Here is a 25940-nt window from a genome sequence, read left to right as displayed (position 1 = left end):
AATAAATGTGTGTTTCACTAATGAGAACAGCCATTGTTGTTTGGACAACTTGTCTCCACCAATGGCCATAAGTATAGGCTGAAGGAAGAGTAAGAACAGGGCAAGAATATATGAGACTGTCTCCTAATACTCAAAAGCCACTTGTTTTCAGATTTCCACAACCCAGTGAAGTTATGATGTGCTTAGGAACCATCAAAAGCATGCCTGTTACATAAAGAACCATCTTCTTTCAACTGTTTTCAATTCTGGCTATTTGCTTCATTTGATATGTCCTAATTCTTGTTTTGGAAGTGCTAGTGAATACGCCATGTGGGATTTTGTAGACCTCTGACATGTCCTCCCTAAGCTGTCTCTTTCCAGACTGAACATTCTCAACTTCTCTGTTCCTTGTATAGAATCCATTTCATACCTCTAATTATCCCTGTAGCTCTTTTTTTTTCCTGTCTTTTCAGTTCTGCCACGTGATTTCAAACATTGCAAGAGCAGAACTTAACACAATTTCCAAGATGGTAGCACACCATGAATTTATTCAGTGGCATAAGACTGTTGGTGCTTGCGTCTTGGTCGGAAAGCTGGTGATCAAATGGTAGGGACATGACACTCCTGTGGCAGGCCACAGGGCTGTTTCTAGGATGATAGAGGCATTGACCAGCCAGTGCTCCTGTGGGGGGATGTGGCTATTTGGGTGAGGAACAGTGGGGAGGCCCTGATACTTGTCACTGAGCTGAGTAGGGTGGGGACCGCACCTGTGGAGCTTGTTGCCTGATGGACCATGAAACTGGCAGGCATGGGAGCTGCAGGCAGAGCTCAGCAGCTTATGTTGCAGCAGGGGGAGTGAGCAGGAAACTAATAGGATGTCAAGCAGTGATGCTGCAGGGGCAAGGGCCAAGGCCTCGGTGTGCAGACAAGAGAAAACCAGAAGCAAGCTTAAACAGGGAAGGAATAGCAATGCACAGAACAAGGCACCCTGGAACGTTGTGACCTGTGTCAGCAAGACAGCAGCTTTCCTCATCTAGAAAAATTCAGCTGAAGAACAGATAGGGAATCCTGGGAATAGACTAGAAGGATGAACACATTACGGAGACAACCAAGCGAGCAGCTCAACAGGTCTTAACTTGTCAGGGAAAAAATATGCTAACAGCAGGAGACTCCCTCCTGTGGTAAACTGAGGGCAGACATCTGCTGACGCAAAGTCATGTGAAGTTTGCTACTTGCCTGGAGTAAAAATACAACCAAAAGCCTGTGTGGATAGACAGCCAAGAGTCATCAAGTCCAAGGACTTGCTACTGTTCCATGTGGACACCAGTGATACTGCAAAGTGTAGTCTGGAAAAAATTAACCAGAGCTGCAGAGTGTTTGGGGTTAAAGTAAAGATAACGGGTGCTCAGGTTGTTTTCTCCTCAGTCTTGCCAGGGAAGGGTGCAGGCAGAAGCAGGTGTATCATTTAGGTCAACATCTAGCTGTGTAGCTGGTGCCACTGACAGTTTTTCTCCTTCCACGATAAAGGGACTATGATCTACCAAGCAAAGAGATCCAGTTTTCAAAGAAGTGCAAGGATGCCTTTGCCTGGGGAATAATGAAGGACTTTAAATGAGAGTTAAGGCAGAGTGGAGATAATCAAGGCTGGAGGGGACAAGGTGAAAGCATGTGTGGAGCAGAGCCATAGAGACAAGGAGCAGATGGCACATCATTCCAAGTGCACCAACCCTCACGCTCTGGGGAAGAAAACAGAAGTGGAGTTCCTTGTACAGTCACAGAGTTAGAGTGTCATTGGGATTACAGTAACTCAGTGGGAGAGTTCATGTGTCTAGAGTCCTGCAATGGACAGTTAAGACCATAAAGAAAGACAGAAAGTGTACAAGATATGTAGAAGAGAAGAAAGGGTTGTGCTCTGTGTAAAAGAACAGTTTTAATAAACAGAGGTCAGCTGTGGTCTGTAGAGTGCTTTTGGGTCAAAATCAGAGTCACTGACAGAGACCTCATGGTGTCTGCTACAGGCCTGGATCAGGAAGAAGAGGTGGATGAAAACGTCTTCATTTGCCTCCAAAAGGCCTCAGGCCCACAGGCCCTGGTTCTCAAAAGGGAATTCAACCATCCTGATATTTACTGGGAAGGCAACATAGGGGTGCATCAGCAATCTGGGAGATTTCCAGGGTGTGTTGAGGACAGCTTCCTAGTGCAGTCTGTGGCTGGGCCAACTAGGAACTCTTGTGGACTGAATGCTTACTCATAAAGATATGTTTGAAGATACTAATGTCAACAGCAGCACTGGCTGGAGCAACTGTGGGAGTGTAGAGGCCAAGGGGCTTGAGGAGGACAAGTGATAAAGTCTTCAATTTCAGAACAGCAGATTTTAACTCACTTGGGGAATTGTTAGGAGGAATCCAATGGGAGTCTGTCTTGGAGGGCAAAGCAGCTCAGGAATTTTGGGAGATTTCTCAATATAGCTCTCTCTTGAAGCACAAGAGCAGTCTATCCCCCTGAGCAGGAAGAGGAGCAGGCATAAAAAGAAATCAGTTGGAAAAACACTGAGCTACTAAGAGAGCTCAAATGAAAAAAGGAGCAGTGTAAAAGGGGGCAATATAGAAATACTGCTTCAGTGCAGGGGTGCAATTAGGAAGGCAGAAGCTCGACTGAAGCTCAGACTAGCAAGAGATAACAAGAATAACAAAAGTTTCTGCAGGTATGCTAATAGGAAGAAGAAATACAAGAAAGATGTAGGCCTGCTGCTGAACAGGGCCAGCAAGTTGGTCAAAAATGGCACAGGGAAGGCTGAGGTACTCAGCCTGTCTTCACAGGTAATGTCAGCCCCCAAAACTTTATGTCAAGAAGCAAGGATGAAACAAATAGCAAACTACTGAAAGTAGAGGAGGGTCAAGTGAGGGACTGTCTGTACAAGTTGGAAGGTACAACTCCCGTGTGACCTGATAGGATGCAACTGAGGATGCTGAGAGAGTTGACTGATATCATCACAAAACTACTCCTTAACATCTTTGAAGGTCATGGAGGTAAGGGGAAATCCCATATATCTGGAAAAGAACAAATATTACAGCCATCTACAAAAAGAGCAGGAAGATAGATCCAGAAAACTACAGACCAGTCAGCCTTATGTTTCTGGGAGAAAGTATGCAACTCATGGAAGCGTTTCTGGGTAGTTGAAGGTCATGTGAAGTTAGGATTGGTTTTGCTCCACGAGGATCACCTTTTGCTTATCAACAGGGAATTTCATCTTCCAGTTTGTGTCCTGCTTTTCCAGGCTGTGAAAGCATCCTTCTAAAATTCTCTGTTGTCACCCTTCAGCCTTACTGTCCTGCATAATTTTGTATTGTTGCCAAACTGCATCACCCCATTGTTCACTCCTTGTTTCGAGTCTTTTATATATATATTGAACACTGTGGAACACAGATTCAGAACTTCACTGGTGGACACCTTCAACTGTGAGAATGTATCTCTTATTTCTAGTCTTGACCTCCTGTTTAAGACTACTTATCCATACAGAAACCGTCTGGATAAGTAGTTCATGTTTATTTCAGTGTCCACTACTTCTGTTCTGTGTTAGAGGATCCACTAGTTTGCCTGATATGACTGTCTGGCTTGCTGCTCTGTAGTCTTACAGATCTCCCTGGAAACTGGCATTGCATTCGATGTCTTTCAGTTCTCAGGTACTACATCTGTTTTAAGCTACATATTTTTGAGTTCCTTCAGAACTCTTGAGCGAATACCATGTGATGTTCCAATTTGTTACTGTTTGTTTTGTCAGTTTGTTTCATGACCTGTTCTACAGTCACTTCAATTTGGGGCAGATCTTCTGATAAGAATCCCTCAGTGAGGTTTTAGCATGGGAATTTCCCATGAAATAGCAAAAGCCTTTCTGGAGGATTCATTTAGTTTCTCTTCATTGAACCCTTTTATATCCTGATCACCCAGTGGCTCTACAGACTCTCTAGGCAGCTTCTTGCTCCTGATGCATTTGAAGAAAGATTTGTTGATTGCTTTGATGCCTTTGGCTATTTGTCCCTTAGAACCATATTATGCTGTCTTGCGTTTTTATATTTAACCTGTCAGCATTTATGGTTTTTTATTTTCTTCATTCGAAGATGATTTCATCTTTCGGAGAGAGCATTTTTGTTTCTAACGACTTCTTTTGTCCTCCTGTTTAGCTGTGCTAACTTCTTTTTGGTACGTCTTAGTCTTTTCTTGACACACTGCATTGGCCCTGTGCTTCCATTATGGGGGCATTAAGTACTTCCCATACTGCCTATGAGGACTTAGCTTTAAACAAATTTTTTGATTTTTAATTGCGTATTTTCTCTTTTTATGTGGCTTGTAACTGGCAGGTTTTCTGCCTTCTGTAGGGGTGCTGGATCTGAGCACAGAATGATCACTTAAGGAATGGTTTCTCAGCTGCAAGGTGTCAGACCATCTTTTGTGCGTTACTTGAGACCAAGTCAAGAATTGCACCTCATCTTGGTGGCATCCTAAGCAGCTGTCTATGATAGTATCCAAAATTCAGTCTATGTGCCATGTCTTTCTGCTGGTGGTTTTTTTTTTTTTTTTGGACTGAACAAACTGCAGGAGTAACTGAAGACTCCCAGAACTGTCGCATTTTGTACCCTTCTTTCAAAATATGTCTCTGTCTTGATGGATAGCCAGTACTGCCAACAGCATACTGTGTCAAGCCATATGTCAACTCGTACAAGTTCTCTTTATTCAATTAGATTGCTTATTTAATTTGATTCTAAGCTCTTTCCCCGTCTTTGCCCATATTACAAATATTATCCTGAACTGCGTGTTCCTTACCTATTTGTTTTCAAACAGGTAATTTTTAGACTGTAATTTCATTATGAAAACCTTTTTACTTTGTTCAAAAGATGAGCTATTCATACCAGAAATTAGGAGAATAAGATCATAATGGTACTTCTTTAAACTAACATTTTCATTACTAATTGCTTTTCTCTTTCATAAGGAACAATATGAATCTGTTGGGAATTTCTTGAATCTGTGGTATTTCTTCAGGGTAGCCAGAAAAGAAATGAATTGCCTAATTATTTTACTAGTTTTCTTCTTTGTAATAAAAGAAGAAAGATTCAAAAGCGTAGTTTGAGCTATTAAAGTTAACTGCTACTGCCACAGAATTGTCTGTGAGAGAAAATGTGCAAATCTCAAGGGTTTTGTGTCCTTGAGTTCAAATTTTTTAGCCCGTGCTATTTGAAAGCCTGGGTTTTTTTCTTAATACTTAATAGTAGTAGAAATATGTGAATTATTTGACTAGTCAATGTGCTGTCTGCTAGAATATGGATTTTTTTTTTTATGAACATCCCTGTGTTTGTGCTGAATTTCCTTACAGTTTCGTTTAATCCTCTATTTATTTGAAAGTCCATCCACATTCAGTTAGTGTAGCAAATGGAGTCTTGCAAGTATGCAGAAAATCAAGCTGCTATGTTGTTAGACAAGAAAAATTAAAATCCTATAGGTGTAAATTTGCATGTGGGAGGTTGCCTTAAAAAAAAAAAAAAGCCCATCTTGTTTTGTTAGATAACTTTTGAATCCCTTACAAACATGCTAATGACTAGCTCTTTAATAGCTACTCATGGCAATATTCAGCTCTAGTATCCTAATTAATTCAGAGTTTCAAGGATAATTGCAAATTATGGAGTCTGCTCTTGGATATGCTGCACTGACCGTCTGTGTGTGGATTGAGAAATCAGTCTGTCTTACAAGGCAAGGAAAATCAAAAGAGAAATTTGTTGACCAGAATAATTTCTCCAATGGAAGCAGGAGAAGAGGAAGGGACTCAATGTCTCTGATCTCTTAGGCTATCCTGGACAAGTGTAAAGCTAATGATTTAGGACACTGGCTCTCCATCTGTACGCAATGCCTAGGATGATGTATATCTTCAAAACTCTGGAAGGGAGAACTAGTTTAGAGACGTATAAATGGGGAACTGGAGAACCCCATGAATAAAATGTTGGAGAAGGTTTTGGATCTCTAAACATGTGTATAGACTGCACAAAACATGTTGTGTGTTATTGGTATCCAGATATGTTGGTGTGTATACTGACACCTCTGTAGCTATTGCTGGCGTCTTGGCATAATGCCCATCAGACCCCATATCTGATCAGAGAAGAAAGGGAGACTAGAAGCTGAGTATGTTGTCAGAATCAAAAAAGGTTTTCTTGGTGCTTCAGTGTCTAGAACATTTTCAGAAGTTTCACTTTTTGAAACCACATTGTTTCACTTTTGTAGCTTTTCATGTGTCTTTAAACCATACATATATTTTCTACATCGTAATAAAGCATCTTCCAGCTTCGACAGGACTGCGTTGCTCTTTTCAGAGCAAAATTACCTTACAGATGTGCATTGGAAAATCAAGGTAAAAGGCATCAGTCCACATGCGAAGTCAGGCTCCAAAATCCACCATTGTAAATGGAATTACCCTTTTCTTAGCCACTTAGACATAGTAAATCTTTGTGCCTGGACAACTGAGAAGTAAACAAGAGTTAGAAGCTTGACTCTGGGTCTGTCACTAAACTCCAGCTCTGTTTCTCTCCCTTGTCTTGAGGAAGATCCACAATCTCTGAGGTTTTGTTTTGCTCCCACATTGAGCTTTACAATTAATAACAGTAAGCCCTAAAGCAAGTCAATGCTAATGAGTTAGAAAGTCAGTTAATCTTACATCCTCCTCAGATTGCTGCTGCAGAGGGTGGAGAAGCGAAAGTGTGAGATTAGAGAGCTTTTAGTAGTTCTTATCCTGTCCTAACACTCCAAGGCTTTTACTTACACTTTATTACTGTGGGGACTGGAATTGTTTGCATGGGAGGAAGTGGAATAACTCAGCAATTGGGAATGTTGTCAAGGGATGCAAAAACTAGTGAGAAGGAGAAGAAAGGAGTGAGCTAAAAGACTAAAGCTGAATACAAAACAGAGAGAAGAAAAAATAGGATAAAAAAGGACCAGGCAATTTGTTACAGAAAAATGGAGATAATTTGAATAACTTTGGTGATTGTGCTGGAGAAGAAATAATGCAATTTCCCCAGGAACAGAAGTCCAGGCAATTGGGCAGTGTGCCTTCAGAGAGCAAGGCTTGCCTGTAACTCATGAGGAACAGGGCAGTGTGCCTGGAGAGCTGAAACATGCAACTGAATGCAATTATGACCTTATTTGTATCAGGGTCCTAAAAATAGAAAATAAAATAGGGTCTGATTTCTGTAAAAGTTGTTAAAGGCATGAAACTGCCTTCTTTGAAGTAATCTTACATGAAAAAGAAGGAATAGTTTATTTTTAAACACCATAATCAGCCAAACTAGTTCTTTACCCCATAATAATCCATATGCATAACAGCCTAGATGCCATCCTAATCTCTTGTAAAGAAACACGGGATTGCTAAAACTCTCAGAACAGGTAAGGGAATGAGCTAGACAAAATACAGGTTCAGGCTCATAAAATACTGGCGCTTGCATCAAGTCAAATGTATCTTTCTGTAAGCATGATGATGATCGGAGAGTTTGATAGCCTCTGATCTCTAATCCATAATAGAGGTTGGCATGAAGCCTTGGAAAAAACCTTCCAGAACTCATCAGTCCTAGGATCATGGGAAGAGTTGGTTAAAAGGGACCTCTGGAGGTCTACTCCAAGCAGCTCTGACTTCAGTGTTAGATCAGATGTGCAGCTGACTTTCAAAATCCCCAAGAATGGAAATTCCACAACCTATCTGGGTAACGTGTTGCAGTGTTTAACCACCTTTTCTGTGTTGTTTGGTTTTGAGATTTGGGGTTGTTTTTTGTTTGTTTGTGGGTTTTTTCCTTATATCCATTCAGAATTTACTTCATTGCAACTTGTGACTGTTGGCCTTTGTTTGCTGTATACCTGTGAAAAGAGCCTGGTGGTGTCTTCACTAGAATCCCCTATTAAGAAGTAAAAGTCTGCAATTAGTTCCTCCCTAGACCTTCTCTTCTCCATGCTAAACAATCTAATTTCCTTCAACTTCTTCTTATACAATGTGTGCTTCAATCTTCTGGCCATCTTTGTGGCCCTCTGGTGGTCTTGCTTCAAAATCTTGTCATGTCTCTTGTTCTGGTGAACCCAAACCTGGCACTGTACTCAAGATGCAGCTTCCAGAGTACCAAATAAAAGCAAATAATTACTTGCTTCTTCTGCTAGTTGCTGTCTTACTAGTGCAGTGGAATAAGTGGTTGGCCCTCATCGCCACAGGAATGCACTGCTGAGTCACAGTTCGTTGTCCACCAGACCCCCAGGTCCTTTCTGTGGAGATGCTGTACTGTTGCATGGGATTCCATCTTCTTTGCAGAACTTTTTTTTTTTTTCTTTTTTGTCTTGAACTTCATGACACTATTATTGGTCTGTTACTCCAACTTGTCAAGGTTCCTCTGAACGGTAGTCCTGCCCTCCAATGTATGAATTGCTTCCTTCAGGTTGATGTTACCTAGGAACTTGCAGTTGTATATAGGTGCAGTCATTGCTATTAACAAGTCTTTTTTTTTTTTTTTTCTTTACTCTTTATTTTTTTTGGCGTCTGTTAAGATCCTGCAACATATCCACCACTGAGTTTCTGAATTTGCCACCTCTTTGCACATCTGATTATTACCTGGTGTAAGCTTTTCCTGTCACCCCCATGTTATTCAGTGAAAGGGAAGGATCAAACAATTCAGTGAAAAGGGGTAAGAACAGTACAATGGAGAAAGTAGTAAAGCTGGAAGAAGTGAATGGTACATTCCAAAGCCCAGTCTTGAAGCTTCTGAACAACATTTGGCATTGAATGGGGAGGGGGGCATTGCCAGTGATGGTTTTTATCCTGTTTGAAAGGATCAAGACATTCCGTTCTCCTTCTAGTTAAAAGGTGGCCTGTCAGGTCTGGTTTGTGTCTGATGCTGTCCCTAGATGTCCACCAAGTTAAACTTCCCTAGGTTTTGCTGTTTTACTCAGGAAGTATGAGCACCAATTTTAGCTGCTCGTGTGTGTCCAGTACAAGAGGTTAAGAATAGTTTGTTGCCAACACCAACAAGTAATGGCGTTTACTTGGAGTTTATAGATATGCAGTATATGGAATTAGGCATGGCGCTGTAGGATGTGCATAGCAATATACACATACTACTTGTGACATTAATTGAGATATGTTTTTTCTTATTTAGTAGGTTTCAACAAGATAGAGCCAATATTGTACATTTCTACAGTCTATGTACTTCAGGAAGTTCTGTGGTTTCTAAGATACTCCTACGAAAGACTTCAGGAAATGATTTGTTTGTGTAGCTGTAATCAGGCTTTCTTTTCACCTCGCCAGGGATTCCCAGCCTTACCTCAGTGCTCTTATTCATCTGTATTTGAAGATTCAAATGATCATCAGTGCACCAATTTGTTTTTCTATAGCATATTTACAGCCAAAAGCTAAACACTTTTCCTCTTTTAATGTTATGACCTTAAAATGCTTGGGAATTCAATAAATCCACAAGGCTGTTCAGCCTAAATTTAGAAATTTTGTTATTTGTCTGTGTGTGTATCAGCTGCTTTTTACTATCTCTACTGATCTTGGTGTGTCTTTTGCTCAGCATGAATACACATCTCTCTGTGAAAGGATTATTTTAAGATTGTAAAGGACAGAGTAAAGTGAGATCAGCTCTGATTATCAGCCAAATTTCTTTTGATCTGTTTTACCCCTCCCAACATTTAAATGGGTCAACATAGACCACTCAGCAGATAAAAAGCATAAAAATAACAAAATACTCTCTTACTTGGCGTACCCCGAGCTCAGGAGTTCATAACCTGTCCGAAGGCTGTGAAGATTTCCATCAGACTTACTCAGTTTCTAGACCACTGTGAAACGTATGACCTGACTCAAGTCTTACTTAATGCTTGAAGTTTTGGTGGCTGCAGAGGGTATATAAAACATAAATCTCATACTGAAAATGCAAATGTGTCCAATTGCTGTCTATAGAATAATGAATATTTTTTACAAAAAAACCTCATGGTAGTGGACAAATGCCTCTTTTGCTTCAGGCCTTAGCAAGGCATACTCTTTTTATCACTTCAAAACAATTTGGTAGTTATGATGAAGTTCCTCCCTTTCCAAGCTGCTGTCTTGAGTGATTCCTCTGGATTACTCTCATCATTATCTCTAATCTTTCTGTTGGCTTCTCACTCCCACACTCTTTATGGTGCTAAGGACTGCCAGACTGGTCGTTTCATCTTGCATGTCCTCTTGCTTTAGCATCATTGCCCATTGTAGCACAGTCCATGAAGTTGCACTTGACATGGCATTACTTAAAATTAATTTTGATGTTGCAATGTAGTTTCTGCAGTTCTCCTTTCTGCAATTGTCTTGACAACAGATTTGCATAATCAGTGGGTAGAATTTGTTTTTAATTTTGGTGTTCTGATTAGCTTGATTCAGATAAATAATAGAAGGTTGTGAAGATAACACAACATGGCGTGAACTGGTGAAAATGATTGTAAACAGAACAAATAAGACAAATGACTGGGTCAGGTTGAGTAGTTGTTTTTTATAAACTGTAAGCAAATACTATTTCTAGTTTCTGTCTTCTTGCACTGTGACGGCTGCTTGAAATCTAAACATATGGATTTATTCACATATTAGTCACTCTCACTGCTTCCCGAACGAAGAAAATGCGGCTTATTAATTTGTTTTCTGACAGGGAATCTTGATACGGAGGGATAGCAGACTCTCCCGACTCTTACTTGAATTCTTATTTTCTTCTTTCATTCCAAAGGCAACCCTGTGGACCTGTACCTTTGTCATCACATGAGGGAATACCTAACCCAGTTGTTTGTTAAATTTAATTTTGAGGGTAATTCTGAGGTAATAATTGTTTGGTTCTGCCCCTTTACATATCTCACCCCCCACACCTTTCATCTGCTTCCTTCCATCCCTAACTTCTGATGACACCTCACAGAAGACAATTGAGTGAGAAATAGAAGCAATTAAATCAAGGTAGTGATGAAGTTAATGCTCACCTATTCTAGCCATCTTCATGCATTAGAAACCCAAGATTATTTTTTTTCTTAACTGATCCAGCGCATCTCTTGTTCCTGCTTGAGGAGGAACATACACACAACTGTCCTTTTCCAGTCAACTCTTCAGGGCAGGACTTAAATAATGTGGGCAGTGAAACCAGAAAACATTGATTCCTACATCTCAAGAAGAGCAGACTTCCCTCCGCTCTTAAGGGACTAGGGGTGGGGTGACGGTGAAGGGGAGAGGGGGAGAGAGAGAGGCTGCTTAAACCAATCATTCTGGGGTATTTGCTGGAGTAGCGATTTGTATAGTAGGACTGAAGGAGTTAGCATACTTCATGACTCATTCTCCACTAGGAAATGAAAGATGGAATGCAGAAGAGAACAGAAAGGAGTAAGTAGGAAAGAAAGATAAATGACAGAGTCGAGAATAGAAAAGTATATTTTTACAGATGAGAATCATGAGCAAAAAATGTTCTGTAGACAAAGTAATCATGACGTAAGGGTGTTAGTTGGGAAAATGCAGAAGTGTCTGGAAAGTAGTCAACCAGAGTGATTAACTGAAGGAATACAAAGCATAGAGAATATATGAGAAGATACACAATCCAGGTAGCAGTAGAAAAGAAAAAGGCAAAATAATATTTACTTTTAAAGTATTTCAATAAGATAAGAGTTGGGGGCATTTCTGTATTTATCTGACTTGGGATGGCATGGACAAAAGGGAGCTGGAGAGAGGTGGTGTGCACACTTACTACAGTAAAAGGGCACAATGAGCCACTGTTGTCTGTCTGGGAAAAGGCAAATGACAGCATGGGCAGTCGGGAGCATTGGCTCCCAAATCCTTGATTCTTATGGTGTCTTAGTAATGTTACAAGGACAGCTGGCTGCATCTTCTCACTAGGCAGGGAAGAAAAGTGCCCTCTGCTAGGCCGTGGCAAAGAATATGTCTGCCCTGCCTCACCTGGCATACCAGAAAGTAAAGCTGACTGGATGAAATCACATGCTAAGTGTCAAAATGTGCGTTGATGTCGTTGTCATGATAGAATCAAGTAACTTAAAAAAATACAGTGAAACAGGGTAGCTGTTAAAGCTTTTGCTTTTATTTTGAAAGTAAACTTAATGCTCTGCTTGATTTTGTTTGGTGTTTTATACTTCCAAAATTTCTTGGTGCTGACATGCTTTGATATAAGCATGCTAGCATGACAAATGCTATACCACTTTGATTTTACGTTCTTCAAAACCTTAGAAATATTTCTGTTAAAATTCTTTCTGCACGAAGGGTATTATTTTGTACAAACAAGGCCAAGATTTGAATAATAACTCTCGGAAAGTTGATCAACGGTCTCTTCAGCTTTTCAGACAATTGATTCTACTAGGTGAGAGACAAATGCTGTCTGTGAAGTAGGCATATCTGAATTAGGTGATTATTATTAGGTGGTTTTTGATAGTCCTATCTACAAACAAAAATTAAAAAGACATTTCTGAGTACTACAAAAACGTGCAGAGCATATTATTAACTATGATTACTAATGCACTATTAACATTCAGTGAGCAGTGATGTTTTGCTCTTCACATCAATCTGATTCATGATGGTATTCTTGTACTCTGGATAGCCTTGCTTGCAGTAGTGGATACAGAATTAAGTAGTCTTTGTTAAATAGTCAGTGGCCATTTAAGTATACACTGGATATTTCATGCTGTACATAACCTGCGTGGACTTCCCCCCTTACTCATGGTGCAGGACAGTTATTCCATGCCAGTTACAAGAGAAACAAAGATGACGGATCCAGCTGAATTAGTTAGAACAACCACCAGCCATTTCCTCCTTCCATTTCAGTTATGGTTTGCCTTCTTCCAGAGATTTGAAAAGTTTAATGCCTCCATTTACCCTTGGCTTCTTGGTCAGATGTTTTAGGAGGCAAATAGGATGAAGACTTTTCAATCCTTCTCTCTACTCCTACCATATCTTCCTTACTCTCAAATACTGAGTTCTTCTCACTTGGTGGATGTAAGTCATGACTGAAGTAATGTCCAGTGCTGTTTTTCTGCTAGGCAAGACATTGCTGAGGAGTTATTCAAGGGACTCTGTCCCATACCTCTGTGTTACTAGGGAGGTCTTTTTTGAAAGAAAAGAAGGAGAAAGAGATAATGGGTGCATTTGTGTGGACACAGGACTAATTTAACTAGTGGATTCTCAAAATATTTCTCCTTCAGCCTTCAACAAACCCAAGGAAAAGGGGCAAGAGAGCTGTTTCTATTTACCTGTGAAAATGACTTCATGTTAACTATGACCAAAATGAAAGGGCAGCAACATTTGGAAAATTTGGAACAAACATAATTCCCTAAAAGTGATTCAATTTTGTATGTGATAAAACTACTGCTGCCCTGTGTGGGAAATGTAGCTCTTTAAGGAATAGTGGGAATTTTACTTGTATTGGTTTTGCTTCTTTTTTTAATTTTCTTTTCTTTAAAAAATAATCTCTTGTGTGTATAAAACTGAAAACTCTGTAGAAGTACATTTATAAGCTGTGTGGATAACTCCACACAGTAGCGGGACTGGTTTGGCTTTCTTGACAGATGTCACGGTTTGAGGCTGGGCCGGCCACTAACAAATGACCCATGCTCTCTACTAACCCCTCTCCCCTCCCAAAAGGGAAAAGGAAAGAGAACAAGAGGGAGAGACTTTACAGTTTGGAAAACTAAAACAGCTTTAATGGAACAATAACAATAAAAGAAAAGATAATAATAAGAATAAGGAAAAAATGAAATATATACAATATGTACAAATATATACAAAACCAATACCGAACCCAACTCCCCCCACCCTGATGACGATACATCACCATCACACTGCAGGGCTGGCACTGGGGCAGTCCCAGGCTGGACTCGGCAGCAGACAGGGATGGGATACAGGAGCTGGACTCAGGCACTGGATTCAGGGATGCACGGATCGGGATCGACGATAGAAGAACAGAGAGAGTCCTCCTCGGATGTCGGCCATTGAAGAAGAGAGGAAGAGACGAAGAAAAGAGAGAGCGAGACCCTCATGATCTCTCAGCTTTATACTGAATATGACGTATATGGGATGGAATACTCTGTTGGTCAGGTTTGGGTCACCTGTCCAGTTCGCTCCTCCCTGTAGGTGCGACCCTTTTCATTCCCAGCACCCCAACACGCAGTACAAGATTTAGCAGTGACCTTGGTCGCCATAAGAACAAGTATAAGCAAGGGCCTCTCTGCACCCCATTCCTTGGTACGAGCTATAAACATCAGGCTTTATCACTGCTAGAAGCAGTCACTGCCTGGAAAAACATGCTGCTGTTTCAGAAAATGCCGTTAGTTAGAGGAGACTTAACTGAAAAGTTAAAGCACTAAAACAGAATTAGTTCTGATTTAGCCCAAACCAGGACAACAGAGTAAAAGGAAATACCTTCAATTAGTGGTAGGATTTTTAACACGGCTTTTGTCTGAAACTACTTGAGCTTCCCTTCTGTGCATCATTAAGTGCAGAAAGTAGACTGTGTTCAGTCCATAACAACACACCTTAAATTTAGTTTATTTTAGTAGTGTGTACTGTGATGGTTGCCTTTTTGAGTACAGAAGCTTTTGTCACTGCATGATCATCTGCAGAACTTTGCATCTTTTTTTAAGTAACACAAATGTTCTCATTTGTGATCATACTTAGGTTGTTAAGAACACATTTGTATGCTACTAAGAGGTCTACATGAACTATGAATGATTTTGACATAGGCCTAAATTGTTTAATGTGTTTGGAAATTACATTCCTGATAAACTGGTTCACTCTACGACATGTATCATTGAAGTGTGTGAAGGAACGAGTAGGTGTTACCACAAAAATTTGAACTGAGTGTGGTATGTTTGTTTTTTTTTTAAAAAAAAAAAGCTTTCCTGTAAGATAGCATACTGACAGTTCTTGCACAAATTATAATTTTGTGTACTGAAATTCCTTCTGAATCTCAGGAGAGGGCAAAACAAATGGTTTAACTTACTTTTTCAGGAACTGCAGTTTGAGAGACTGACTCGAGAACTTGAGGCTGAACGTCAGATTGTAGCTAGCCAGCTGGAGAGATGTAAGCTTGGATCAGAAACTGGAAGCATGAGCAGCATTAGGTAATGTACGAATTGTTAATTTCCTTGTAATGTAATGAATTTTGTTGCTGTTATGAATTATAACTGAGAACAAGATTGATCATCATCTTGTAAAAAAAATTGTGCCCTGGGGAGCATGAGATTTTTAGAAGAGTTTGAAAATTTGCATTTTGATCTGCTTTTTAAAAAGAAAATTTCCAAAGAGGCTTAGTTTCATGCAATTGAGTATCTAGTTTGTCCAGTAACAAAATAGTAGTCGCATTTGGAATTCATTGATTTGCCATGGTCTGAATTGATTAACAGCAAAACTCTTGTTTCCACTACCAATACAGCTGTAATTTTCAGCCGAAGCTTTTTAGCTTCATATTTGCAGAGATATATTGATGAGTTTTGTGAGCCTGTTTTATCATAATTTCATCATTCAAGGTATTAAAAACTTTAGAGGTGATTACTTTAAAGCTGCTGATCTGACATCAAAATGTAATAAGATACGAGTTTTTTAAAAACGTTGGCTTTCTTCAGTTTAAGAGATTGTACTGGAACATTGTTTGGATGATGGTGAGATTATTTGACAAATTGTAACAAAAGGAAGCTGATCTCTTGGTCAGCTTGGAGTAAGTAAAGATTTTGTAGTTTTGAGCTTCTTGATGGTAGTTTCTTTGTTTTCCCAGGTGAATCTAATAAATGAAAGATGATAGTACATGAGTTTCAAGGATCAAGAAAAAAAAAAAGTTGTATAGGCATATCTTCTGTTCTTGCCAGTGGAAATACTAAGTGTGGTATCTTTTGAATACATAAGATTAAGTATGGTATGCCAAGCTTAGTACCAAGTTTTGTTATGCTAGTAAAAAACCTACCAAAAATACCTGTCAGTACTGGAAGAAGCTCTCAGTTTAAGCAATTCAGACTACACTTCAGTCAAATTATTGTTTTCCATGATAAGTAGGAAGTAATTATTCAGTAGAATGCCAAAAATGCAACAAAAATACTGAATGTAACCATGCAATGAAAATGGCAGAAGTCAGGAGAATCTTCCACCAGTTCAGCAGAAGCTGTACATGAAGTTGGCTTATATATAAACATTTTTAATAAATCAAGATAAGATAAGATACTTTATATAATCTTCCACACCAACTGGTCTTACATAAACATTAGAGAAACTATATTACTTAGAATTACTTGAGCACAGAGTAGGTAATATTTGGCAATGCACTACAGTACTGTATTGGCACCTTCTGTGCGCTCCCCCAGCACTTTAAATTTTAAGTATGGTATGACTGCATTTCAAAAAAGCTATCTGCACTATGTTTGATTAATATTATTATTTTACAATTATTCCAGCCAGTGATATGGAGGTTGGGAAATTTCTTGTTTGGAAGGAAATGTTTTCTTGATGACCTTTCCTATTGGTAAAGTTATACTTTTGAGTCATCAGTTGTATTAAGGTCACTCAGCTGCTTCTTGAGAGGCTCCAGTTGTTTGAGAAGTTTAGTATTTTGGCTACTAATCTTCCTGTGGAATAAACTAGTACTAGAATTACTGAGGAGATTCCATACAAAATTTTGACATCTATAAATGTTTTACCTATGAGAGTTTAGAATTTCTAGCGTTTCAACTAAAAACCTTTTAAGAAATAATTTAAATACTGTTTTCTAGAGGATAGCATGAAAAGCTTACAATTAGATAGCTGTTCTTGGAGTTGGCAAGTGATTTAAAAGGAAAACAATAATAATTTAATATTATTTGTGTTGGGTCACTGTTTTTGCCATACATATTGAACAAGCTTTAATTTTGTGTTAGTTTTAAAAATACTAAATCATTATGGGAGGGGGTAGAACTAACAGAAATACTAAGTGGAGTCAGGTGTCAGTCTGGCCACTGTGCTAACTTTCCAGTGCTCATCCAGATTTGAGAATGGTCCTTCGACATAGTATAGTGGGGTGAAGACTTGGAAGATAAAGAATTATGTAGTGGAATAATGTGTTAAGGAAAAAAGTGTCTAACTTCTGTTTTGGAGTCTGGGGGGGGCAGAAGACTCTTGGTTAAAAATACTTTTTTTTCCTGGATATGACTCCCCATGAAGCTAAACTTTTTAGACATACCTGCTTTAAAACAAGGTGATTAAATTCGTGGCAAATAGTAAATGCTTTAAAGATAAATTTCTTACTGATACAGGGTAATTTGAAGATTTTGCCATCTTTGTTTTATTCAGCTACTGAGTAATTAATTAATTGTTTTAAGCATGCTTTTCTGGCGGAACACAAACTAAAATCTGAAATTATGGCTGTTACTAAGCTTTTATTGTTAAAAAGCGTTCAGATGCTTTTTAAAACAATCTTTAAATCAATTGCGTTTGTTTTAAATACTGTCGTTATTCAAAGTGAAATCCTACTTGTAAGTCTCCTGTAGATGTGGATATACATCCTTCAGTGATGTCACCATTGTCTGACGACACCTAGATTTATTATTCAGATGCTTTTCCTTATCAGGGAATAATCAAACTGGACTGATTGTAATCAGCATATTTTAATATTGGGAAGTTAGAAATTTTTTTTTCCATTTTAAAATAATTCACTCAAGATTTTTTCATGTTAGTATTTGTTACCTGTGTCTGTTAATACCCAAGTATCTAAAACTAGCACATGGAGCGGCTATACGTATTTGCAGTTTTAGTCAGGCTAAACAGCTTATAGTGGTGTTTTCTGCCATATCTTGGTCTAACATCCTGAACCAGCTACAGGTACACATAACAAGTACTTACAGTGCCCTTCACTGTGGAGATACCAGGAAAATTGACCTCAGCTTTACCTCACTGGGATAGTATTCATGGAGTCTTCCTATGTGTTTTAAGATTATGCTCTTGAAAGCGGGTTTTTAGGAACATGCTAAAGGGCTGCTATTTCTGGCTTCAGTTTTGCTTTCTGTACTCATTTGCATATATGATGCCTGGCCCATAAGGAGTTGTGTATCCAGCTGTACCGTGAGGCTCTGTGGCTCAATTTTCAGTCCTTAAGGACTTCCTATATAACCTTTTTATGTCACAGAAATTGGGATCCAGAAGGTAATGTGAGGTGAATTTGCACAGCACAACACAATTCTGCACAAAATTGTGGAGCCTAGGTCCGTAAGGTGAATCGCTGTGTCTTACACTGGTATAGCTCAATAGCTCAGTCTGATGAAGCCTGGCGAGAGGCAGGTCTAAGTAGGCAGGAAGGAATCTGGCATTTGTCATTTCTGTGATATGAAGTGGTATCTCTGTACTGCAGTTTGCCTGTAGATGCGCCAGTTTGTTCAGAAGAGATTGGATTAGCCAGGACAGACTGCTCTATCCAAATCTGTGATCGAGACAAGTCTTGCTCAACTGAACGGACATAAACACTCAGTTCTTCCACAGGACCATTCGCTAACCTTGAGGAATTGATTTTGGGCATGCGAGGAAACGCCACAGCTTTAATAGTGTTCATCGTTTCTGTACCTATCTATCTCACAGCTGGGCCCCATCAAAATACCCAAAGTAAATTTTCTTTGTCATATCCTTGATCAGTAGTAAATTTTAGGAGGGTTAGGGGACTATATTCACTATGAATTGTACCAAAAGGACTTGTGCCTTCTCTTCAGGAACAGGTTCTTGGCTGTGAATCAAAGGGGGAATCAATGGCTTCTGATAAAGCTGAATAAAATGCTTAGACCATGAAGTGTAGGAAGAAAACTTGGGGAACTTTTCCATGCCACAGTGTTTCCCTGTTGGCAAACTCCAAGCAGTTCATTACTCAGCCTGCTGAGTGTTAAAATTTCATCATGCATTGCATAAGGAGCAAGTCATGTTCTATACTGCTCAATCCCTCTGGCTGAGGTGCTTATTCCTTCTGGGCCAGATCCATCAGTCTGTCACTCCCTTTTGTACATACAGAGGGCAATTAGATGCCTGCATATCTTTGAAGTCTTCAGTCTCTGATAATTTTAAGCACATATTAATGTATTTCAAATTTCTGAATTTTCTATGACGATATCATGTAATTCCTCAAAACAGAAGGTGATGAAAGTCAGAGTTGGTTTGGTTTTGTTTTTTTTTTTCTTCTTTCAGAGATGAAAACAAAATCTGTGAGGTACTTGGAAGGCTCAGCTACATGGTTTTATCTTTTCTTTTGCAAGTATTCAGACAAAATAGTGCCGCAGAATGGAAAGACTGAACAAGCAAGAAAATAGATTGTATGAGTATACATGTAACATATGGAATCCGTGTCTTTACACAAACAAATGTCCAAAGGACTTCATTGAAGAACTGAACTTACTTGTTAGTAAATTCTTAAAACTTTAAAATAAGTTTCTGTTTCACATTATTTATCACTGTTTGTTGTGGTTTAGGCCCACCCAGCTGGCAGCTAAACACCATGCAGCCACTTGCTTACTCCTACCCACCCTGCGGTGGGATAGGGAGGAGAAAATGCAACAAAAGGCTTGAGGGTTGAGACAAGGACAAGGAGGGCTCGCTCACCAGTTCTGGTCGCAGGCAAAAGACAGTCAACTTGGGGAAACAATTTCAATTTAATTTAAACTCCACCACCAATTTACCAAACAGATCAGAGTAGGGTAATGAGAAATACAACCACAGCTTAACATACCTTCACCCTCCCCTTCCTTCTTCCTGAGCTCAGCTCCGCTTCTGATTTCTTTACCCACTTCCCTCAGTGGCCTGGGGGGACAGGGAATGGCCATTGCGGCCACTTCATCACACATTGTCTCTGCCACTCCTTCCTCCTCAGGGGGAGGACTCCTCACACGGCACACAGGGGTCCCTCTCACTGCAGACAGCCCTCCACCAACCACCCCAACGCGAATCCTTCCTGCGGGGCTGCCACTCTCCCAGCAACGGGCTGCTCCAGTGCGGGCTTCCCATGGGGTCACAGCCTCCATCGGCAGCCACCTGCTCAGCGTGGGGTCCTTCACGGGATGCAGGTGGGCATCTGCTCCACTGTTAACCTCTGTGGGCTGCAGGGGGACAGCCTGCCTCACCATGGTCTTCAGCACGGGCTGCAGGGGAATCTCTGCTCTGACACACCTTCGCCTCTCCTTCTTCACTGACCTCATGGTTGTTTCTCTCACATCCCACTTCTCCACTCCCAAACAAAAGACCTTGCCCAGCAGGTTTTTCCCATCTTGAATATGTTATCACAGAGGCGCTGATTGGCTCGGCCTTGGACAGAGGTGGGTCCGTCTTGGAGCTGGGGGAGCTTCTCGAAGCTTCTCACAGGAGCCAACCCTGTAGCCCCTTCCCCACTATCAAAACCCTGCCACACGCAAACCCAACACACTGTTTTATGTGAGCAACTTATGTTTGTTTATATATTTTTTGATGGAGCCTTAGTGTTTGAACTCAGGAATGTACTTCAAGCATAGCCCACTCTTTTTCTTTGAAGAGGCCATTGGCAAACTGGTCAGGCAATAGAATTTTTCTCAGCTAAATTTCAACCCCCCACTGAAATTGTTAGAAGTGATTTGCCATTTGCTATTGAAAGTCTCCTGAAAAGACTGATATTTGTGCGTAGTGTCCTAAGCAACATGCTAAAATTTCTATATTTTACAGGTAGCAAAACTATAATCTAATTACTGAATTGCATGGAACGCAGGTATGCTTTGTATATGCTTTCTTCAGTGTGGTTCTCTCTCTTGGAGTTGCATACGTAACTCACACTTCATTACTGGGGAAACTGATGTTTTGCTTAGGAGGATGCAATTTTTGCAAGTTCCCTGAAAAAACATTCAGCAATTCTAACTGATAAACCTGTAAGATCTTTCATTTCAAGAACATTGAAGAGACAGATGAAATGCACTGTGACATCAGTAGGCAATTTCCACTGTGTTGGTCAAGTAGACAAAATTGCACTTACAGTTTTCCTATACATTTGTGTGTGTTAGATCTAATTTAGACTTATTATTGTGGAAGTATATATAATAGTCTTTGTAGATATTTAATATTAGGGGTTGACAAATCCAGTAGCCCAGTAGAGGTGAGGCTGGCACAGCCTAGACCTGCACAGGCTGGAACGTTATGAAGTTGCAATTTATAAACAAAAGCAAGTACAAATTCATGCATCTGGGATGGAATAACCCCATGTGACAGCACAGCCAGGGGCCGTCTAGATAGAAAACAGCTTTACAGAAAAAGAGCTGCAGGACCTTTTCAACAGCAAACTGAGCAGGAGTCAGGTGTGTCCTTGCAGCAGCAAAGGCCAGCTGCATCCTGGGCTGTAGTAGTGAAAGGGTAGCCAGCAGATCAAGGTCAGTGATTCTTCCATTCTACTTGAAACTCATGAGGCTACACCTTGGGTACTATATCCAGGTTTGGGCTCCCGGGTATGAGAAAGACATTAGCATGCTGGAGCAAGTTCAGCACAGAGCTGCCAAGGAGATTGGAGGCTGGAGAGCCCATGGTGTGTGAGAAGAGGCTGAGGGGAAAAAGGGGTTTTAGCCTTAGAGGGTGGTCAGGAGGGGGTCTTTCTTCTGTCTGCAGCCAGGTAATGGGAGGACTTAGAGAAGACAGGGCGAAACTGTTCTGAGGTGCATTGAGATAGAATGAGAGGTGACAGACACAAGTTGGAACATGGAAAATTTTGACCAGATGGAAGGAAAACATTTTTCACCATGAGTTTGGTTAAACACTGGAACAGGTTGCATTGAAAGGTTGTAGAGTTTCCATCCTTGGAGATACTAAAAACATGTCTTCCCCTTCTCACCTGATTTTTTTTATATGCTTTTTGTTATTTCCACATAAATCCTAGGAAAACAGTTGTATTAGAATTCTATATTTTTTTTTTTTACATTAAATTTTTCAAGTATTTTGGGAAAAAACCTCTTGTCTCTACTCTAAACTAATGAATGTATGGTTTGCTTTTGCCTGTGAATGTAGATACTAAAAAACCGAAGTTGAAAAATACATAGTTAGTGTGGACTCAAAAGCAAAACATGAGCCAAAAAAAAAAAAGATATGTTTCTATTATATTATGAGAGCAGAACAGTTGTTTGTATGCAAAGACTTTGATCGAAAGTCACATTTAGAAAATAGTGCAACTTTCAAGTAAAATTTATACACCGTCATTATTGGAAAGCTGCTTTGCCTGCATTGTGGTTCTTGATTAACTCAACATGTAATCAGTTTAACATGTTGCTTTGGTTACGGTGATGTCTCATAGGGCTACTGGGAAGCTTCTAAATTTAAAAAAATCCCATTTAATTACATGTAAATTAGAAAGTTAACTTTTAAATTAAAAAAAAAGGCACAATTATTTCAGAGCAGAAATAAAAAGGATCAATATTTTGTCATTGCTTATGAAAATTCCAAGTGTAATTTTTGTACTTGCTTTTTTAAACGTAAGCCAATAGCATGATATTAATAGTCACTGCATTCAAGAAATGTAGTCAGATTTTTAAAATTGATGTTCCTTAAAAAGATTGACATTTCACCAGTGGACAGAGAAGATTTTAGCTAAACTTTTGACAGCAAACGCTGTAGCTCAAAAATTCATCTCATTCTGGAATGGTGTTTGCTCAGTAGTTCAGAAGCTGAATAAGCTTAAAGTTTTGTCACACGCTGTTGCTCATTGCGGATTGGGTAAAACTTAACAAGTCATGCTTGGATGAACTTTTGTCAACTGAATTAATAAAAAGGTTTATCTGAAATAACATTAAAAATAGTAATAAATGGCAGGTTTTTGAAAATGTGAGTTTCTAAAAATGCTTCTTACAAATTCTGCAAGTCTTTGCTATCTCTAAATGGCATAAATGAAAAAAAAAAAAAATCTTTAAAAAACCCCAAACCCAACAAAACAAAGCCAGAGAGATTTTCTCAGAAAAAGTTGAAGAGGTGATATTTTTGTTACATTCAAAATCCTTAAGGAGTTCATTTGGATAACCTTAGAAGAAGAAAAGAAACTGAAGCAGCCTTTGCCAGACCACAACTGAGAATGAACAGTGTGGTCTGAATGCTTGGCCTCTTTCATGAAGTGAGTTTTTTTTCCCGTGTCAGTTCTCAGTCTGTAGCTTAGCTACATCATTGAGGGGTTCTCCCCCATGACATTCATCTTTTCCAGAAATCTCTACCACAAAAATCGTTAGTGACTTTCTAGGTGTTGGGTTGCTAGCTGATGGATGATGGTCACTGTCATGCTTACCTAATGCCTGTCCGCTAGGTAATACCCAACACTTCTGAAAATCAGACTACTGATTTACGTGCCTAAACACAGCATTAAGGCACTTCTGAAATCTTTGCTTAAGAAATAAGAGGTTTGTGAAATACAGTAAGTTTTCAAGAAGTGGAATAGACAGGTGCTGCTTGTTGTGATAACTACTACAATGTACCAAGCCTAATTTTCTATGCCAGTTTGATGTTGCTGACTTCATGTGTACCACCACATGTTCAAGCGTTTCGGTCACAGAACATGTTTTAGCAGCAAGAGAAAGTGATTAGGGAAATCCTGAGGTTAGTATTTTCAATATTCCTGTTTTGCCTTGTACTTGCTATCTGTTTATCTTTTGTTTAGGAGATGTAGAGACCTGAAAGGTGATGAACTCTATCCTATTAGACTTGATCAATAAATTAGTTTGAGACTGCTACCAAAAAAGGAAAATTTGTAGAAAACATTCATTATAGGAAACAAATTTTCGTTTGAACAGTTGGCACAATTCATATTGATAATGTGATTAGTTAATTATATTGTGCAGATTGACAGTTTATTGGATTAAAATATCAGACTTGTGATCTGGTCATTCAGAGCAACCTGATACAAGATTACGTTTTAACCTGTTTGTATTTACTGTATGAAAGTCCAGTATTTATGGAAAACAGTTAAAAAAAACTACTGAGAAAAGTTGGTACAAAAGCAAGAAAATGAGATAAAGTAGAAGGTTGTACAACTTTTTTGTATTTCCATTAATATAAAATTTGTGGGGGTTTTGTGCTGATTCTCCACAATGAGACATATCATGAAAACAGATTAGTTCTGTTGATCCTCTACAGGGAACTAACTGGCTTCACAGTTTTGCAGCAGATAAGCTTCTGTTGCTGAAAGGGAAATTTCCAGCAAATGTCCAAATAATCAGGTTTGGTGTAATTTGGTTTTTTACAGTGCATCCATATCTTTTAAAGTAGTATAATGGGTCGTATCATTCCCGGGTAGATATGTCTCTAAAGGCACCAATTCCAACAAGACTTTTAAAACACTGCCTCCACAGATGTGCTCTCTCTTCTTGCCAAGTACCCTCCTGAGATATCACCTCCATGAGAGCAGTAACACAGTAATATTCAGCATTGTCAAACTCATAACACTGGCATGTTTATGAAATTAAGGTATCAGATTTTATTTTAATCTCATCAAAGTTACTGCAGAGAAACTATGACAATAAGGATATAGGTATTTTTCTCTCAGGTGCCCTAAGAAAGGGTCTCATAGGCTGAAAGCATTATCTGGGGCTGCCAGCTGCCAGCTAGTTTCTCTCTTAGTTAGCTCAAGTCTTTCATTATTTCTTCTATTCCACTAATACCAGGAAAAAGAAAAAACAAACCCACAAAAAGCAGAGTGATGACAACAGAAAAAACATCAGATACTTTACATACCAGGATTTACTGATAGGTAGGCCAGTGAAGACTGTACTTAATAGTGTATTCTCTACCTTAGTGCACTTCTGGCATGATACTAAGATATTTGAAAACCCTTTCCAATTATTGCATTCACTATTTAAATGTGTGATTGCAAGCCTGACGCTTGAATATTGCACTAATTTGAAATAAATGTGGAAATACTGATCTTAGGAAATATATTGTTGTTAATGTAAAACTTAGCTATGTCTTACAGAGCACGGTTCTGTGTTCAGACTACTTTTGACAAGCCGTTTGTTGAAAAATTAGAGCAATACAGTTTACCATTAAGGATGGATAAACGCTCTAATAGATTGCCTGAGGAGACCGTAAAAACTGTCATTTAAAGCTTAAGGACAAGTCAAATATCTATCAAGAATGGGACACGAGTGACAAGACTATTTCTCTACAGCCTTTCTAGCTCTTCTTTTTATGATACCTTGCTGGGCTCTGCTTTACTAATTTGACATTCTTTTTGTCCCCATCCTTACTTACCAGATGGTGAAATGTTTTTGGATAGGTTTGGAGGAAGACAAGATTGAGGATAAAGCTGAGGAGAAGTGCCTTAATATTATAAAGTTCTTGACTTTACAGAATTTGCAGGGAAGTTTGATAAAACTTGTCCAGGAAAGTCCATTTTTAGTGTTTACTGCTTCTGGCTCAAAGATATTAGATACCATTTTTGTGTTACTTACAAGTAGCTAGTTTACAGCTGAGAACAAATTCCCTAACGTGGTGACAGTGTTTAATGGCCATGGTCAGTTGACATCAAACACTGAAACAGAAGTAAGCTTTCCAAGGAGTTAGTTCTGAGGAATCATGGACTGAGACTGTAGTAGTGTCTGTCATTAATGTTGCCTGCTGGTTTGTATTAAAGATTTCAGTTGTTTCTTGTTTTAGCAAGCTTCACATTCCAGGTTGAGTATTTCCTTCTCAAGATACACATAATGAGGTTTCCAAGGGAATATCAATTAATCATTATCATTGTTGTTACAGATTTGCACCAAAAGGCCTCTCTATTAACAGAGGAACTAAACATACCTTTGCACAGTTACAGAGATAAATCCCTATTTTCCTACAATGCTTATTGCCATCTCCCTACTTGGGTGTACTATGGAGCAGAATACTGGACCTGGGCGGGAAGTCTCTTCAGAGTTACCCCATCCTTCCCTCTGTGTTGTCAGGGTAAGGAGGGGACCTTCCAAGTCCAACA

The 25940-nt window shown here is 39.4% G+C and overlaps 1 protein-coding gene across 1 annotated transcript in view; it reads left to right on the top strand.

The window, feature by feature from the left end:
- CTNND2 (catenin delta 2) overlaps positions 1 to 25940 on the top strand; it is a 538559-nt gene that overhangs the window by 118087 nt on the left and 394532 nt on the right. Inside the window, exon 2 of the mRNA XM_086469516.1 lies at positions 15005 to 15117. Coding sequence (XP_086325642.1) covers positions 15005 to 15117 — 113 coding nt within the window. The remainder of the gene's footprint in view (positions 1 to 15004; positions 15118 to 25940) is intronic.

Source organism: Leptosomus discolor, chromosome 8 (assembly GCF_034619465.1).
Source record: "Leptosomus discolor isolate bLepDis1 chromosome 8, bLepDis1.hap2, whole genome shotgun sequence".
Lineage (NCBI taxonomy): Eukaryota > Metazoa > Chordata > Aves > Leptosomiformes > Leptosomidae > Leptosomus > Leptosomus discolor.
The sequence above is the reverse complement of the archived record's forward strand: the minus strand, read 5'-3'. Positions and strand labels throughout refer to the sequence as shown.